Source organism: Ictalurus punctatus, chromosome 2 (genome assembly GCF_001660625.3).
Source record: "Ictalurus punctatus breed USDA103 chromosome 2, Coco_2.0, whole genome shotgun sequence".
Taxonomy (NCBI): domain Eukaryota; kingdom Metazoa; phylum Chordata; class Actinopteri; order Siluriformes; family Ictaluridae; genus Ictalurus; species Ictalurus punctatus.
The window spans coordinates 36,008,805-36,026,096 of record NC_030417.2 but is presented as its reverse complement, the minus strand read 5'-3'; the positions used below and the strand labels follow the sequence as shown (position 1 = coordinate 36,026,096).

Here is a 17,292-nt window from a genome sequence, read left to right as displayed (position 1 = left end):
CAAGCCCCAGCACTGCCAAGGTTGGGCACTTGAGCAAGGCCATTAACCCTCTCTGCTCCACGGCTGCTCCATCATGGCTGACCTTGTGCTCTGACCCCAGCTTCCTGACATGCAAAGAAAATCATTTCTGTGCTGTATATATAAAAATAACTAACCAATACAGACTCACTGATCGTATTACATTTAATTATATATAGGTCATGTAGGGCTTATCAACCACACCACTGAGTTGCGAGTTAGTGTTTCCTGCCAATTTATTTATTTTAAATGTATATATTTAAAAAAATAAAATAACCCCCCCACACACACACACCCCCCTACCCCAACACCTTCTAACATAGCCTGCAATATTCCATCAAGTCTATTCAATCGGGGACAACTACTTTAAACACCACTACAGTTCCAAGCTCGAGTCATTCCACAACACCAAGAGGCAAAATGTGCAACTTAACCAATCCAATTAGGTGTTCAGGCCTCCAACAGTCCCAGTCCAACCTGAAAACATCTTTATTTATTTAAACCTTTTGTTAAAAGCTTTTCTCTTGGGTAAAGGCACAAGTGTGAATGGATCACAGACATGGAATGTTCTGCTAAAGTAGAATGGTTTCATGGCACCTTAATCTCAGTCCTCATTGGGGTAGCCCTCTTAGTAATGCAATCAATTAGTTTTGCCAGAGTCCCTGCTTGCATTCTGCCCATTAAAGACAAGAGCATACCCAATTGTGTCAGAAGGAACGAGGCAATACAAGTTAAGAAAAATTTTTATTTAGACAAAGTCATTAGACTACCAGACATTTTCCAGGACCCTTATTGGGCCAAGGCTCACTTCTTTCTGCAACTGCAAACCTGCAAATAAAAGGTAACATGCATGAACAGGTTACACAGCCCCACCTCCACAGGCATAGGTTGTGTAATGGCAATTTAGCTCAGAGTGCAGAGACAAGTTACATAAACACCAACATGGTTTATGTAAATACCTTGCTCTGATGACAGTTCACGGCCCTTCCTCAAACCACAGCTGCTGCTGCAACAACTGCATACCTGGTCAGCACCATATGCAGCAGCCCATCTAAGAAGAAACAGTAATGTGTTCGTAGTCACAGCTCACCTGCACTGTACCATCACTGCCACAACAACATACCTATTGCCTGAGAAGGAACAAGCCTTGTGCTCAGCATCAGCAGGGGCAGATGCTGCTGTTGCCTTCAAGATGCATGTAATATAGAACTGGCAACAAAGGGAGAACAAGTTAAATTCTGACAGCTAAACAGGCCCATCACTACTGACCAAACAGTCATCACCTACCCAGCTACTGTTCACTTGCTGAAACTTGAAAGCCTCCATCTGAAACCCCAGTTTAGCTGCTTGAGTTTGGGGCATGAAGCGGGAACTGGAGTGAGTAAGCTTGGCATCAATCAAGCACCTGGAAGGATTTACACAGTTAGGGATGTTCAGGACAGCTTACAAAAGGATTACACAATGAACCTCACTCACCCATGGTTCTCAATGAAGGAATATCTGGGAAGTGCATTTACATCAGGGACAGCAGTGGCCACACAGCTGTCTACAAAGACACGCAGGGGCACATGGTTGAACTGCACCACCGATGCCTCAATATTTATAAGCTCACCCAGCTGGAAGACGTAGTTGGACGGTCTTTCAGATATCCAGTCATCTACAAGATGAAGATTCATTAGTAACTCACCCTCAAACAAGCAAGTTACAGTTCAGCCATAATACAAACCCATCATGAGCCTCAAGGAGAAAACAAGATGTTCCTCAGCAGCTTGGGCAGAAGCATATGGAATCCAAGCAGGCAGTAGAGCACTGCTACTCACATTGTGGAAGCTGGAAAGCAATCAAAAGAGGACCATCAAAAATGATCACATCTTCCCAAGTAAACCCAAACAAACCTTGGAATGGAGCAATACCTCGGATAGTGACACTCAATGAAAACCATAGCACCAGGACTTCTTAAAATGGGAGCACTACTTAAGGGCACTGAAGCAATACCAAGGGTGAAGATGTAGACCAGCTCATTTGCAGTCACCTGAATGAAAGATGCAAGTGTAAAATGATCTGATGGCAAGGTTAAAGCAAAACTAAGGTATTTAGCAAAAGAAGACTTACAGTCAACTTGCTGTTGCAGCCATGCAATGGTGATTCATAGACAAGGACTTGAGAAGAAACATCCACCCCTTTGGCAGCACAGCCTCCCAGTGTGAGAGCAGCAATATTGAGGGGTGCACTAGTACCAAACAGGTCTTTTCTCACCTCTACATACACTGCAGTCTCATTGCACCTTGCTGTTACACTCTGGGTAGGAACAGCATTAGACCGTCTCATGAAGTTCACTGGTGCTGGTGGGGTTGGGATTTGTGGTGCTGCTGGAAAACGCCAAGTCAGCTTCTTCACTGGCCTCTGCATTACTTGCTGGTCTTGAGCAGCTGAAGGATTTTGAAGATGCAGCCCAAGTGGGGCTACAGCAGGACTTCCACTCTGGGGACCACTTTGCATCCACTGAGAAGGCAACCTAGCACTCACTTGCAATGAAGAATGACCTGGCTTGTTAGGGTGAAATCCAGCAGAAACATTAGTCAATTCTGGCCATTGTGCTGCTGACAACCCAACTGCCAATAGCAACAGCACACCAAACCCGACTCGGTTGACAGCCATTCTTGTTAATAGACAATTCCAAGCACAGCAGTATGGACAAAGCACTTTCTGTTCATACAAGTAATGCTACTCTTGATGCTCTTTTCAACGTGTTGAACGACCCATCTCACAGATGCAAACAATTAGAATTTTAATGCTACTTGCATGTGATTGGACCAAGAGATTGTCTTTGTCACATGACCTGGCCACTCAAATGGACAATTAGTGAAATAACTTCAGTAATTGACCAATAGCTTGGTTAACAGCACAACAGGTTGTCATGTCTTACAATGTGTTATATCAGGGGTGTCCAATCTTATCACCAAAAGGCCGGTGTGGGTGCACGTTTTCATTCCAACCAAGCAGGAGCCACACCTGATTCCACCTGTTTAATCAGTTTATCTTGGCTTTCAATAGACCCGGGTGTGGCTTCTGCTTGGTTGGAATGAAAACCTGCACCCACACCGGTCCTTTCCAGTTAAGATTGGACACCCCTGTTTTATACACTAGTGTGTTCATAACATTAAATATGTCTTGTGTTGCCACAGGACATTTATTGATATGTGAGCAACATAAACATCATAACCAATGCACTTTAATTAAAGTAGGACCACTGCTACACTGATGGGATAAACAGGACTGAAAAGAAAGTAAGATGTAAACTACCTGTTCAGTTAGTTCAGGGGTTCCCAAACTTTTCCAGGGCAACGTCCCCCAAATGGCATTAACATTTGACCGAGGCCCCCCTTTTGCAAGTTGTCTTTAAAACACATTAAAAATACAGACTTCTGAATATATCCCCCTTTTTTAAAAAAATTAATAATTACATTTTACATCTTTATATTACATTACATTAGGAATTGATTGTGTGTGTGTGTGTGTGGTTGTCTGAGAGTGAGAATTTATTTTTCACACCAAATTGTTGAGGGCCCCCCAGGCACCCCCCACTTTGAAAACCACTGCGTTAGTTCATTTCGTGATCATTTTAGGGAAGACCTAGCACTACAGGGTCATCATATAAAATACTGCTTTAGAATAAATTACGCTTTTGGAGAGGAATTTAAGTCAGAAGGAGTGAATCGATGATCTAGATTTTGAATCTCGAATGATAAGCCAGAACATTAAAAAGCTGTGCCAAAGCGTCACACATGGCCGAGTTTCTCTAAACCTTTCCAAAGTTAAGATCATCTTAACTGGGAGAAAGAGTGTTCTACCATTTAACAATGATTTTTATTGTGTGTGTGCACACTGCAATGCTTTTTGGAAGCTCAACCAAGATTAATTACCATAGCAGCTATGCATGTAGAAAAATAAATGAATGCATATAAGCATGCTTAAAATTTAAAAAAAATCATACAGGTGTCGCTGCACGTGCCAGAAATACATGCCTTGGAAATAAAGACAACATTATTCAACAAGGTCTTATCATGTTTATTTAAGCCAGGTTGATATTGTATGACTTGTGTAACTGCAACAGGATCACAAAATGGATGAAATACATGAAAATAGTTTAGTGCTCTTAGGTAAGCCTTCAGAATCTAGTAGACTGGAAAAAAAATTAATACACAGTACATTTATTATTTATTTATTTATTTATTCCAGGCCTCTACCAAACTATTTTTTTTTTTATTTAAATGCAGTCATTGGCAGCGTAGGACTCAATACCTTCGCTCTTTTTAGTGCCAGGTACCAAACTGAAGCCATGGGTTTGAAGGTAACTTAGTACATAACCTAGTACATAAAAAAACAAAACAAAACAAAAAAACCAAACACATCACAGACCGGATAGAAGTGGATTATGTAATGGCACAAATCTGTGGAAGCTTGTAACTGTATGTACTAAAATACAGAACAAAGACATAAACCTATAAAATAGATCACTCACAGATACTTTGGATCATTACATCAATGACTGCAAGTCTTTGAATCATTTCTCATTTATGAATCATAAAATGTTGAAATTGCTTCTTTTCTTTTTTTTAATTCACAAAGTATCACTATGAACCAAAGTCATTTCTAAAAAATAATAATAACAAAAAAAAAAGTCCTAATAATCTCTCCCCAAAATATGACTTTGTCGCCAGAAAGATGAATTCTCACACACACACACACACACACACACACACACACACACACACACACACACACACACACACTTACAGAGAAAGGCCTGCATGACTGTCCTACATCTGCTTCTCTATAATTCACACTTCCCCATTCACTGCTTAAAACAACACGATCAGCCGCCTGACGGAAAGAGCGACAGATTCCACTGAAGAGAACACGCAGATTTAACTCTCTCAAAGTCTTCAGTGCCCTTTATGTGTTGACATTTGAGCAACAGCAGACAGATGGACTCTACTGAGAAGGCTGGCTGATCTCAGAGCTGCTCATTCGATGTCTCCTGCGGGATTAGCTCTAACTATCCCACCTGCTCTTCTTCCGTTTTGGTGGATCCGGAACAGCAAAGCTGTCCTCACCTCCTCTGTGTGAGCTTGCCCTTTCCCCGCCCTCCCTTTCTCCCTTCCAACTGTCCCTCTCCCGGCGACCACCATCGCCGTTACGGCTGTCGCTGTGACGATCTCGGTCCCTGTCACGATCCCCGTGGCGATCCCTATCACCATACCGATCCCTGTCGCTGTGGCGATGGTGGCTGTCTCCATGGCGGCTCCTGTCGTGGCGGGAATCCTCTCTGGACGAGGAAGAAGAGGAAGAGGAGGAGGAGGAGGAGGAGTAAGAGTCTGACACGGCGCTGCTGAAACCGGCCAGCTTAGTACCCAAACTGAAGGCTGGAGGAGGAGGGGGCATGGGGGAGGAAGATGAGGGCGTACGGCTTCCTTCAGGGGCTCCAGACGGCACAGAACTCAGACTGCCTGCACTTGTCCAACCTGATGTGCTGTTCGACTGGGCGCTGAGCTTGGGAGAGATACCTGATGCTGCCACAAAGTGGTTCTTGTACTGAGCCTGAGAAGGAACAGCGGAGAGCGGAACTGTTAGTGAGATGAACGTTAAGGTGAGGAAATCGGTGTGAGAATGAGCGTGTTGGGAGGTACAAATGTGCGTTGTACAGAAAACTACAGCCCCTGTTCCAGAAAAAGTCAGAACAGCCTTCAAGCTACATTGTGCACCCAAGTTTCGCACTAACCACCAAAGTCTGTTCGTGATGTATAAAGCTCTGAAGGGTTTAGCGCTGGCACGTCTTGCGGATCTCTGGAAGCAGTATAACCCGTCCTGAAGATTTACTCGCAGCTTTACATATAAAAAGATTACAAAATTGGTGCTCCAGAGGACACTGGAAAATGTTGTTTAAAAAAAAAAAAAAAAAAAAATCTATAAATCATACATTTCAAGATTTTATAGTCATAGATAGAGTTTGTTTAATCTTGTAATCTTTTATATGTAAAGTATTGAGATATCCAGTGAAGACAGAAGTGTGTTTTTGCTGTAGGAATTTCGCCAGCAAAGAGTAGAAGGTGCCAGAGTGCATGCTGGTTACCTGAAAGGCTTGCTTCATGGCAGCCATGCGATCTCCCATAGCTCCAGTGGGGGGTTTGTAGGACTCGTAGTTGCCAAGGGCAGAACCAGTACTGCGCTCCTGGGTTCACAGAAAAAGAATCGGTTAGTTGAATGGATACAAAGCCAAATTTACCAACATATTTATAATATAAACCACGTAATTAATAAATTAGTTTGGTTGTTTAGTCAGAAACCCACTGAGGAATCGGATCCTAGGCCCGGTCTCTCCCTGTAGCCGAGACCCCCGCCTCCAACATTCAGCCTCTTTCCTTTTCCACTCTTAAAACGGGACTTTCTGAACCAGGGATTCTAGATGAGAAGAGTAGAATTGGTCAGTAAATAGTTAAATGTATTAAGACACTTTCGATATAACATCATCAGGATAATAATAATATGTAAACTGGGTGAGCACAGAGAAATTAGTAATGCACCTGCATGGCCAAATCCATCAGACCCTTCGGGACACTCTGATTCGCTCCCTCTAAATTACGAACAAGGTCACCGGCGAATGAGGTGTCTTTGTTTGTGAGCAGGGTATAGGCCACGCCCTTCTCTCCAGCGCGACCTGTCCGGCCAATGCGATGCGTGTGTGTGTCGATGTCTCGGGCAATATCATAGTTTATGACAGTACGGATTGAAGGAATGTCCAATCCACGAGCTGAGATAAGAAAAAACAAAAAATCAGAACACACAGCTGTCATGAATAATATAATAAAATGGAAAAAAAAACTAAATAATGAAGGAAAAACAACATGCAGCCCTAAAGCAGGATTTCGGATAAAAATAAAACAAAAAAGAACATCCACATATACACTACGGGTTTAAAAGTTTAGACACACTCATTCTTTCTTTTAATTTTTTCCCCCCACATTTTAGAAGAATAATAAAGTCATCGAAACTCTGGAGCAACACAAATGGAACTATGGGAATTATGTCGTGATGATAAAAAATCCAAAATAAATCTAAATAATTTAATGTTTTAGCATCTTCAAAGTCGACGCCCTTTTCGCCTAGGATTTCCAGAAATGTATTCTTGGTGTTTTCTCGAGCAATTTCTTGAGGAATTTCCCCGAGATGCTTTTTAAACTGCATTAAAGGAGTTCACACTGACGCTGGACTCTTATCGGCTTTTTTGGATTTTCAAAATATTTCGCTCCGAGCCGTCCGTTTAAAAAAAAAAATCTTTTGTAAATAAAATGTTCGCTTTCTAATGAAAGAAATGAATACATCGGCACGATTACATTTTTGTCTACGACACCGATTTCAAACATTTAATCACATACCTTCAGATCAAAAGGTTTTTAGGATCATGAGAAACACGTCAGTCGAGTGTCCACAAACTTTTGACCGGTAGCGTACATGCGTCCTTGCCTGACGTGTGACATGCACGACAGCCCGACTTGCTCACCTGCTACATCAGTGGCCACCAGGACAGGCAAGCTCTTCTTCTTGAAGTCACTGATGACTTTGTTCCTCTCGCTCTGGTCCATGTCTCCATGTAGCAGGCCCAGGCTGTAGCCCTCCTGCTGCAGGTTGGTGGCCAGCTCCTCACAGTTGGCCTTCTTAGTCACGAAAATGAGCACGGAGCCAGTTGAGGTGAACTCCACCAGTCTCCGTGTCAGCCACGGCCACTTATCCGAGCCACTCGGCAACAACTCCACCAGCTGGGTCACGTCTTCATTCGCCTGGGGGGTAGGAGGGTACATTTCAAACCTCCAGCATATATTTTTGGAACTATTGCCTAAAATACTATATGTATTTGTAATCCCTGCATGTTCAGTGCTATTATAAAATGAAAGAAGAAGAAAAAAGAAACAAAAACAAACAGAAAAAAAAAAAAAAACACCACACCTCTCCAATGTCTCCCTGCACTACACGGATCGGGTCAACGAGAATGTCCCGTGCCAACTTCTCAATCTTCTTCCTGAACGTTGCACTGAACAGCAGAGCTGAGAGAGAGGGAACGAGAACACGTACATAAGGGAATAAAGATAGAAAACCCAAATGCGTGCGTGTTAAGTGCTGTGTTTTGATTGTGAGCGCAATTTTGCCTTCCTGATTTAATGACTTATTCCACATTGCTGTTTAATTCTCGGATCTGACTTGTCAAAAGGTGTTCATTCACTTTCTATAGCAGCAGCTCGGACAGTAGTTCCGGCTGCAGGGCAAATCACAGGATTATATTAACACGCTCGTTGTAATACGTTATCGTTTCTATAGTAACAACTCGGGATGCACCGGAATTTCGGCTGCCAGAAATATACAACCGAAAATGGCATTTTTCGGTTTTTAGCCGAAAACATGAGCCGGAAATATGTGCTGCCGTGCCCCGCCCCTCAGCGCTCACATTTCTCTTGCGATCCAACAGACGGTTATCACGGCGCTACCCGGCAAAGGGCGATCACGTCAGCGGTTTGGAAATACGTCAAAGTTTCTGATAAGGACATCAAATTACTTGACTGCTGTTTGCAAATTACTTGACTGCTGTTTTGCATCATAATAGTTAACATTACATTATTTCGATGATTGGATCAAAAAATCTGTTAAATTTGATTGTTACGGAACTGAATAAAGAATAATATATTTAATATAGTTTTTGTTTTGGTGTGTTAATTTCAATAAAAGTGTGAATTTTATTGGTTTGTAGTTTTTCAATTCAGATTCATTAAATTCATGAAATGAATGGAAAAAGTCTAATATTAATACAATTATACACACACATATATATATATATATCGATTTCGGCCCAGAATTTTCCTTTCGGTGCATTACTAGTAACAACTAATTCACTGTACGGCAGACACTCCACATAATCTAAGGCTAATAATAAACATTTTTTTTAAAAATTGCAGTTATTTACAAAAGGGAAACCAAATAATCATCAACATGGTGAAGTTTTCCGGAAGGAGACATTTTATTGACATTTTTTTTTAAACTAGAGTTTCAAGTGTCTGTGCATAATCCAAAATAAATTTTTAAAAAATAATAATATTTTAGTATTAACGGAGTTCACACCTACGCCGGACTCTTATCGGCTGCTTTTCGGAACATTTCGCTCCGAGTCGTCCGTTTAAAAATATATTTTTTTGTAAATAATAGTTTTCTAATGAAAGAAATGAATATGATTATATCTTTGTTTACAACACCGATTTCAAACATTTAATCTCACACCTTCTGATCAAAAGCTTTTTAACATCATGAGAAACACTGCAGTCGAGTGTCCACAAACTTTTGACCGGTAGTGCACATGTACTACAGTAGTAGTAGGACAGCTGTTAGATATCTGTTCTGTAAGTGTTGTTTGTAGAATAGTGGATTGACATTTCTGTTTTGTTAAAGCCATTTCCGATGCCTCCTGTGCATCTGTATCTGGAAAGTCTTTGCATGAACGCATCTTCCAAACGTATAAACATAAGTGCGATTGTATGAGAGGCACTTACTCTGTCTGTCTGGTCTTACGTGGCTGGCGATGGATCTCACCTGATACTCTGGAAAGCAAACGCAAATCAGAATTGGGACATCATGCCGACAGAAATATGTACCTTTTACAGTGGACAAACCGATTATGGAAATGTATAACTAATGCTAATACAGTAGGACTGTTTGGACTTACCAAAGCCCATATCAAACATACGATCAGCCTCATCAAACACCAGGTAGGTCACTCTCTGCAGGGATGTCGCCTTCTTCTTCACATGATCTATCAGGCGACCCTGTGTGTGTGCGCACGTGTGTGTGTCACATCAGAAAATTGCGTGATATCAAAACAAAACATTCAGGATAGGCATAGATAGGCCTGCCTAATGATCGTTATCATTTCTATTATTCCTCATATAAATAAAAGCGTCTGCTAAATGAATAAATGTAAAATGTATGCAGCCTAAGTAAAAGAACACAAGAACCTATGAGTCGTAAAGAATCTAGATTGTTAATTGCACAATATCTCTTACCGGAGTGCAAACAACAATCTCAGCCCCTTCCTGTAGAGCCTTGGCCTGTTCCCACATGCTGCCCCCTCCGTACACAGCCACCGAGCGCAGGCCGTAGGCCTTCCCGAAGCGCTTACACTCTGCGTGGATCTATACATGCAAACACACACAGCTAGTCATCCTCACTGAGAAAATGAAGGAAGATTATTTTAAAAAAACAAACAAACAAACAAACAAACAAACAAACAAACAAACAAGACGAGCTCTAATCTGGCTCAGACGACACACACCATATGTGCACTGAGTCATCTTCATTGCTCATATGATGTTACTACGGCACCCTCGACTGCATCCTTTTTTCTACCGTACTATTTGTTTATTATAAAACAGTCCTCGTGAAAGCTCATAAACAAAAGTACACACATCGGTGGGAGAGATTAAGAGTGTTTTATGCTCAACTTTGTCTTTTGGAGCAAGTGTGTATTGCTAAAATAATGCTAAACTAGCTGCACTGTCACATGTTTTAGCAAATACGACCTGCTGACAGAGCTCTCTGGTGGGGCAGACGATCACAGCGATGGGTCCCTCTCCCTGCTCCAGGTCCTTCTGGTCCATGATGTGCACCAGCATCGGCCAGATGAAGGCGGCCGTCTTGCCGCTACCCGTTTTGGCGATGCCGATGATGTCTCTACCGCTCAGGGCTATGGGGACACCCTAACAAAGAGACACGGCCTCTCAGCGTTAACCTACACTTTACACATTTCATGACGAAGTCTTTATATTGGCCTGAAGAATTTAGTGGATGTGAAGAAGAACGAGCTATACGAGTTACAACCATTGCCAATTATTTCTCGAGTCACCTGGCACTGGATGGGCGTAGGCTGAGTGTACTCGGACTTGCGGATCTGGTTCATGAGCTGCTCGTCAAAGCCAAAATGAGCGAAACTAGTGCAGGGCTTAGGAGGAGCGGCGCCGGACACCTGCCCATCAAAAAAAAAAAAAAACAACCACAAAAAAACACAAAAACCACACATAAATAAAATAAAAACAGCCAATCACATTCCACATAATGTAGAAAGAAAGCGTGAAGAGAGACGTATTGTACATAACAGAGCGCGGTTTTCGAGTGTGAAAAGCACTAACCCTCAGGTTGAGTTTGTGTCTCAGCTCCACCACTTGTGCTCCAGTCAAGCTGTTGAGCTCTTCATGCTCATTGTAGAAGTTCTTCTCGAAAGGAGGGTAGTCGATCTACCAGGCGGTCACAAAACAATCTTATTCATCTCTTTGATACATGATACAACTACTAATAATGAAAGTTTGTACGACGTTTAATATGTATCTGCCCCCCCCCAACCTTATACTGTACAATATATTGTATAGCTCTGTAAAATATATTGGGTAGCCATAAAAAGCTCTCGCCCTCTCCAGTGTCATCTGTGATGGGTTTGACTGTGCCTATTCAACATACATAGCTTGGTGCTAGTTCTAATGTCCTCTTAGGAGGTGTAAAGTGCTTCTATTTGTGGAAGAATTACCTCAGAGTGATCAATAGGAGGAAGTGGCAAGATGATCTTTTTAGTGGTAGGAGGGATGGGGTTCCCGTCGCTGTCATAGTCCACGTTCTCCTCCTCTTCCTCCTGGATCAGCCCGGCTGTCGGGTTCTCCGCCATGTAACGGAAATAAGCCTCCTGCACGCAACACAAAGCTTCACGTCACACAGGATGTGTCAGAGTTTAATAACGCTGCAGTGCAGATCCCTAAACTATCATGACGGCACCACACTGATAAACAGACAGCATTGTTTCCAGATGGTGAACGAAAGTGAAAGGAAACTATATAACCGCTAAGTAAGGCTGGCAGTTAACTGGCAGCTGATCAGACCTGTCAGAGACAACACCAACATGCCAGCGTCGAATATAGCTAAAATAACGCCATATGTGTTAGCAGCCTAAATGTCATGGTTAGCATTGAAATGGGCAAACTGCAAACCCACCAGCAGCCGTTAGATAAATATGACGTCATTATTACATGAACTCGATCGAAACCTTCGATCAAAATGGCTACGTCCTTGAATCTGTGGGTGCTCCAAATTCATGCGAATCACACATATGGATCTGTGTACTAGTGGGTATATACGCGACTATGCGGCTTCTCCGAGTACTCAACAAACCCAACCTGCAAAGATTTAATATGCAGAGTTACGTGGACAGGTAGAAAGATCAGCTGAGAAAATGAAAGAAGAAAGATACAGATTGAGGCAAAGCGGTTCTTGAAGTAGAGGTATGCTGATAGTGTGGTCACTCACTTGCTCATCTTCCTCTTCAATGTCATCTCGAATACCCCTGGAAGAAACAAGCGGAGAAAAAAAAAACTTCCCTGCGACTCGCTCAATCACCCGTGGAAGAACCACTAAGTGCATTTAAACCCCCCACCCCCTCCCCCTTTTTTTAACCTCCCATTTCACCTCATGTTTATTTATGTGTGAATGATATATCTGATATTAGACCCTTACTAAATACTATTTAATTTGAATCTTGGTGAAATAGTGCTAGCTAGAACCCAAATAGCAGTGTTTTGGTAAGAATCTCCTTACTTGGTCAGCTTTTTCTCTTTTTCCTTTTCCTCCAGTTTCTTCATGTCCTTGGCTGCTTGGTTCTATTTGGTGGTTTAAAAAAAAAAAAAAAGAGCACGAGAGAGAGAGAGAGAGAGAGAGAGAGAGAGAGAGACCGTTAGGTAGAGACAGATATGTTAAATACACTACACATCTACTGGCAACATGCTGGTGCCTGATACAGTGCCTTGGTTTCTTCGTTGTATAGTGGATTCAATGATGCTCTCTGGGTTAGTCCAGAAACATGAGTATTTACACTGAGATCATGTGACACCTTGATTGTACACAGATTGGACTCCATTCAACTAATTATGAGACTTCTGATGGAGACTGGTTGCACCAGAAGTAAGTTAGGTGTTCCACACCAATGGGGGGCGGGGCAATACTTATGCAATCACAACTTGATCTGTAAATACTTTTGGACCAGGACCATGTTGGAGGAACACGTGATAGTGGTGTGTGATCTCACCTCCACCTCAGCCATAAAGGCATCGAGGGGGTCGTCATCACTGTCTGATCCTCCTCCACCTCCTCCTCCTCCTCCACTTCCTCCTCCAGATTGCATCTGCTGCCTGGTGGGAGAGTTCTCCGCCGGGATATAAGGCAGATCCGCCGTGCTCGATTCCTCCTCATCATCCTCAAAATAGCTTGGGGAGAAGCACACAATTGGAAAAGGCATCATTTTAAAAACTGCATCATCGTATCATTTCTCACAGTAAAACGAGCATATCGTCATATCGCCCACCAGAAACAGGGTACTGTAAATATTGGCACCCCTTATCGTAATTTTTTGTTCTTATAAAACTTGTTCTTCTTATTTTATTTACTTAATTTTATTCTTTCTTCTTCTTAGTGTCCTTTCTTCATACAACAAGTTTGGATATGCAAATGACTGAATATGCAAATCAAAATAGGTAAATGAGAGTAGGCAAATTAGACTATGACATAATCTGTGGCTTCTAGCAACGTTTTAAGCACAGTGTTACCAACTTACAGATTTTGTCACTGGATTTAGCGACTTTTTAGACCCCTTTAGTGACTTTAACTTTAAAAAAGAGCCTACAAATCTGATGACTTTTTGAGCACACGTTAGTAACTGTTTTCGATTTGTAACTCGATACAGCTCTCTAGCTCACATCACAGCTGCTGATATACGAGTTGAGTGAGCAGGTTTACTTCATTCACCATGAGTGTGTAAAGCCTGACTGTGTTGCACTAACAAATCACAGATCACCACCGTTTCCCCACGACCAATCACCGATCACCACCGTTTCTTATCGACCAGTCACCGATCACCACCGTTTCCCAACAACCAATCAATACTGTATTGCAACGACCAATCACTGATCACCACCGTATCCCAATAACCACCGTATCCCAATCACTGATCACCACCGTATCTCAACGACCAATCACTGATCACCACCATATCCCAATCACTGATCACCACCGTATCGCAATGACCAATCACTGATCACCACCATATCCCAATCACTGATCACCACCGCTTCCCAACGACCAGTCACTGATCACCACCGCTTCCCAACGACCAGTCACTGATCACCACCGCTTCCCAACGACCAGTCACTGATCACCACCGCTTCCCAACGACCAGTCACTGATCACCACCGCATCCCAACGACCAATCACTGATCACCACCGCATCCCAACGACCAATCACTGATCACCACCGCATCCCAACGACCAATCACTGATCACCACCGCATCCCAACGACCAATCACTGATCACCACCGCATCCCAACGACCAATCACTGATCACCACCGTATCCCAACGACCAATCACTGATCACCACCGTATCCCAACGACCATCACTGATCACCACCGTATCCCAACGACCAATCACTGATCACCACCGTATCCCAACGACCAATCACTGATCACCACCGTATCCCAACGACCAATCACTGATCACCACCGTATCCCAACGACCAATCACTGATCACCACCGTATCCCAACGACCAATCACTGATCACCACCGTATCCCAACGACCAATCACTGATCACCACCGTATCCCAACGACCAATCACTGATCACCACCGTATCCCAACGACCAATCACTGATCACCACCGTATCCCAACGACCAATCACTGATCACCACCGTATCCCAACGACCAATCACTGATCACCACCGTATCCCAACGACCAATCACTGATCACCACCGTATCCCAACGACCAATCACTGATCACCACCGTATCCCAATGACAAATCACTGATCACCCCTGTATCCAACGACCAATCACTAATCACCCCTGTATCCAACGACCAATCACTAATCACCCCCGTATCCAACGACCAATCACTAATCACCCCCGTATCCAACGACCAATCACTAATCACCCCCGTATTCCAACGACCAATCACCGTATCACCACCGTTTTTCAACGACCAGTCACTGATCACCACCGTATCCCAATCACTGATCACCACCGTATCCCAATCACTGATCACCACCATTTCTCAATGACCAGTCATTGATCACCAATGTTTTCCAACGACCAGTCACTGATCACCACCGTTTTCCAACGACCAATCACTGATCACCACCGTTTTCCAACGACCAATCACTGATCACCACCGTTTTCCAACGACCAATCACTGATCACCACCGTTTTCCAACGACCAATCACTGACCACCACTGTATCCCAACGACCAATCACTGACCACCACTGTATCCTAACGACCAATCACTGACCGCCACTGTATCCCAACGACCAATCACTGATCGCCACCGTATCCCAACGACCAATCAGTGATCGCCACCATATCCCAATGACCGATCACCACCGTATCCCAACGACCAATCACTGACCACCACCGTATGCCAACGATCAATCACTGACCACCACTGTTTCCCAACAACCCATCACTGACCACCACTGTTTGTCCCACCCTCACACTTTCTTCATTATTCAGTTAACTCTCTCCTTTGGCGATATTTACAAGCTATCATACTTCTCACCGTTTCACGACTACTCACTGTCACTACTTTATGTTTGTGTTCCCGACATAAAGTGAACAATTTTGTAAACGCATTAAATTTAAGTTTGCGCGTGGCGCCATGACCAAAGATGGCTTCCTCCTAAAAAAAATTAACTACTTAAGGAATAAATTATAATCCATCATTCTCTATTGTGACAAAACATTATTCTATTTTATTGTATTGTATTCTAAATTAAACTCTTCCTTCTTCATGTACCCTCATTTGTAATCTGATATGTATCTGATATATGAGCCAATGATCATGAGGAATAATCGATATGCAAATTGGTCTGTGACATCATCTAGCGACTTCTGGAGCATGGTTTAGCCATTTTCCCCTGAAATGAGTTGCCGAAGCTGACCGGGTATTACTATAAAACAAATGGTTTTAATTAGTTTGCGGAACACCGCATGCAGGACTGCAGTGTCACTCACGCATTTTCCTCGTCGAAATTGGCGCGTTTGGTTCCGATCTTGTAGAACGCAGGCAGCTGCTGGTTTTTGCCGTAACCTCCTGCGGCTCCTACGCTTCCAAACGCGCCGTGGGGCTGCTCTTTCAGCCGAGGCTCCTCTTTTTTACCCCCGGAGAGAGAAAACCCTCCAAAGCCAAAGCCTCGTTTACCACTCGGTCCTCCCTTGCTCCAGTTCATAGCTGTAGCTGATCACACTTACACGATGTCACGAACACTACGTCTGGTTAAAAACAAAAGACAAGACAAAGACAACACTGAATCACTTTAGTATTCAGAAAACGAATACACTTTCAGCTAGCTAGCTAGCTAAATGGCTGCTAACTCTTTAGCACTTGGTAGCAACAATGGCATCAAGGGCAGCTAGTCGGTTAAAATACCGGATAATCATATACTGACTTACATATATCCATTTACTAATTATTTAATCGTGCTATTTCATTAGCTATCTAATTAACTAATTTAATCCACTCATTTCCAAAGTAGCCAAATAGCTAGCTAGCTAGCTAGTGGAGCAAGTGCGCGTGCGCAAAATAAAGGTTATCGCGTAATCCTCACAAAATGCCACGCAGAAAATAAACATCATGTTATATTTCAGATTTGGAGAGTAATCATTTCGCATTTACAGCAAGTCGTGAAATAATAAGCACGTAACCAGGAGAGAAGCGGATACCTGAAATAAAGAACGGACAGAATTTACCGTCGTTTACAGTCTGACCGCCCGTAGTTGCGTGCGACGTCATTAAAAGTCGACGTGTTGTGTGTGTTTACACTTTCTCTGTAACGATCACGAACGCTAGAGTAGTCTCTTGGGATTTTTCAAGGGATAGGCGTATAGTCATGTTATTGCTGATAATTTTGTTGTGTTCCATTGTAAAAGTTTACATATCGTTTTACATTGAAAGATTTAATTTTTGAGGTTTTTAATTTATTTTATATTTTATTTTTTTTAACATGTCGTTTTTAGCAAAGGCAGGTCCTTAATGTATTTTCTGAATTTGAAACTAATACAGCAAGCCACTACAAGTAAATTAAATGTATTTATTATTATTATTATTATTATTATTATTATTATTATTATTATTAATAATAATAATAACAAC

General features: G+C 42.6%; 3 protein-coding genes across 6 annotated transcripts in view; 1 reads left to right on the top strand and 2 right to left on the bottom strand.

The window, feature by feature from the left end:
• Nucleotides 1-17,292, top strand: part of LOC108259405 (zona pellucida sperm-binding protein 3) — a 90,917-nt gene that overhangs the window by 48,068 nt on the left and 25,557 nt on the right. The window lies entirely within an intron of this gene.
• LOC108259447 (zona pellucida sperm-binding protein 3) lies at nt 746-2,776 on the bottom strand. The gene is made up of 8 exons (XM_017458974.3): nt 2,131-2,776; nt 1,932-2,050; nt 1,745-1,848; nt 1,495-1,675; nt 1,306-1,423; nt 1,142-1,227; nt 978-1,069; nt 746-846 (listed from the first exon to the last, which is right to left on the bottom strand). Exons 1-8 carry the CDS (start codon nt 2,674-2,676, stop codon nt 785-787), a joined length of 1,308 nt encoding a protein of 435 aa, XP_017314463.1. The 5' UTR covers nt 2,677-2,776; the 3' UTR covers nt 746-784.
• ddx42 (DEAD (Asp-Glu-Ala-Asp) box helicase 42) lies at nt 4,063-16,973 on the bottom strand. Of its 3 annotated transcripts, none has more exons than XM_017458495.3 (18): nt 16,863-16,973; nt 16,155-16,412; nt 13,181-13,358; nt 12,694-12,755; nt 12,406-12,442; nt 11,636-11,788; nt 11,244-11,348; nt 10,961-11,080; nt 10,638-10,814; nt 10,122-10,250; nt 9,785-9,884; nt 9,612-9,659; nt 8,023-8,120; nt 7,580-7,856; nt 6,603-6,829; nt 6,370-6,480; nt 6,152-6,250; nt 4,063-5,619 (listed from the first exon to the last, which is right to left on the bottom strand). In XM_017458495.3, exons 2-18 carry the CDS (start codon nt 16,367-16,369, stop codon nt 5,074-5,076), a joined length of 2,682 nt encoding a protein of 893 aa, XP_017313984.1. In that variant the 5' UTR covers nt 16,370-16,412; nt 16,863-16,973; the 3' UTR covers nt 4,063-5,073. The 3 variants fall into 3 exon arrangements, with proteins under 3 accessions (XP_017313984.1, XP_017313992.1, XP_017314000.1); XM_017458503.3 differs by having other exon boundaries at nt 16,890-16,968; XM_017458511.3 differs by lacking the exon at nt 16,863-16,973 and adding an exon at nt 16,816-16,836.

Bases quoted from the DNA above. Each gene is read 5' to 3' on its own strand.
- LOC108259447 (XM_017458974.3), bottom strand. From the start codon at position 2,676: ATGGCTGTCAACCGAGTCGGGTTTGGTGTGCTGTTGCTATTGGCAGTT. The intron at 1,676-1,744 runs GTTTGTATTATG...TTCATCTTGTAG, and splicing joins CTCCTTGAGGCTCATGATGG to ATGACTGGATATCTGAAAGA. The intron at 1,070-1,141 runs GTATGTTGTTGT...GTTTCTTCTTAG, and splicing joins TGTTCCTTCTCAGGCAATAG to ATGGGCTGCTGCATATGGTG.
- ddx42 (XM_017458495.3), bottom strand. From the start codon at position 16,369: ATGAACTGGAGCAAGGGAGGACCGAGTGGTAAACGAGGCTTTGGCTTT. The intron at 12,756-13,180 runs GTGAGATCACAC...ACCACCAAATAG, and splicing joins CCTTTATGGCTGAGGTGGAG to AACCAAGCAGCCAAGGACAT. The intron at 6,251-6,369 runs GTGGGTTTCTGA...CTGTGAACCCAG, and splicing joins GCCTAGGATCCGATTCCTCA to GAGCGCAGTACTGGTTCTGC.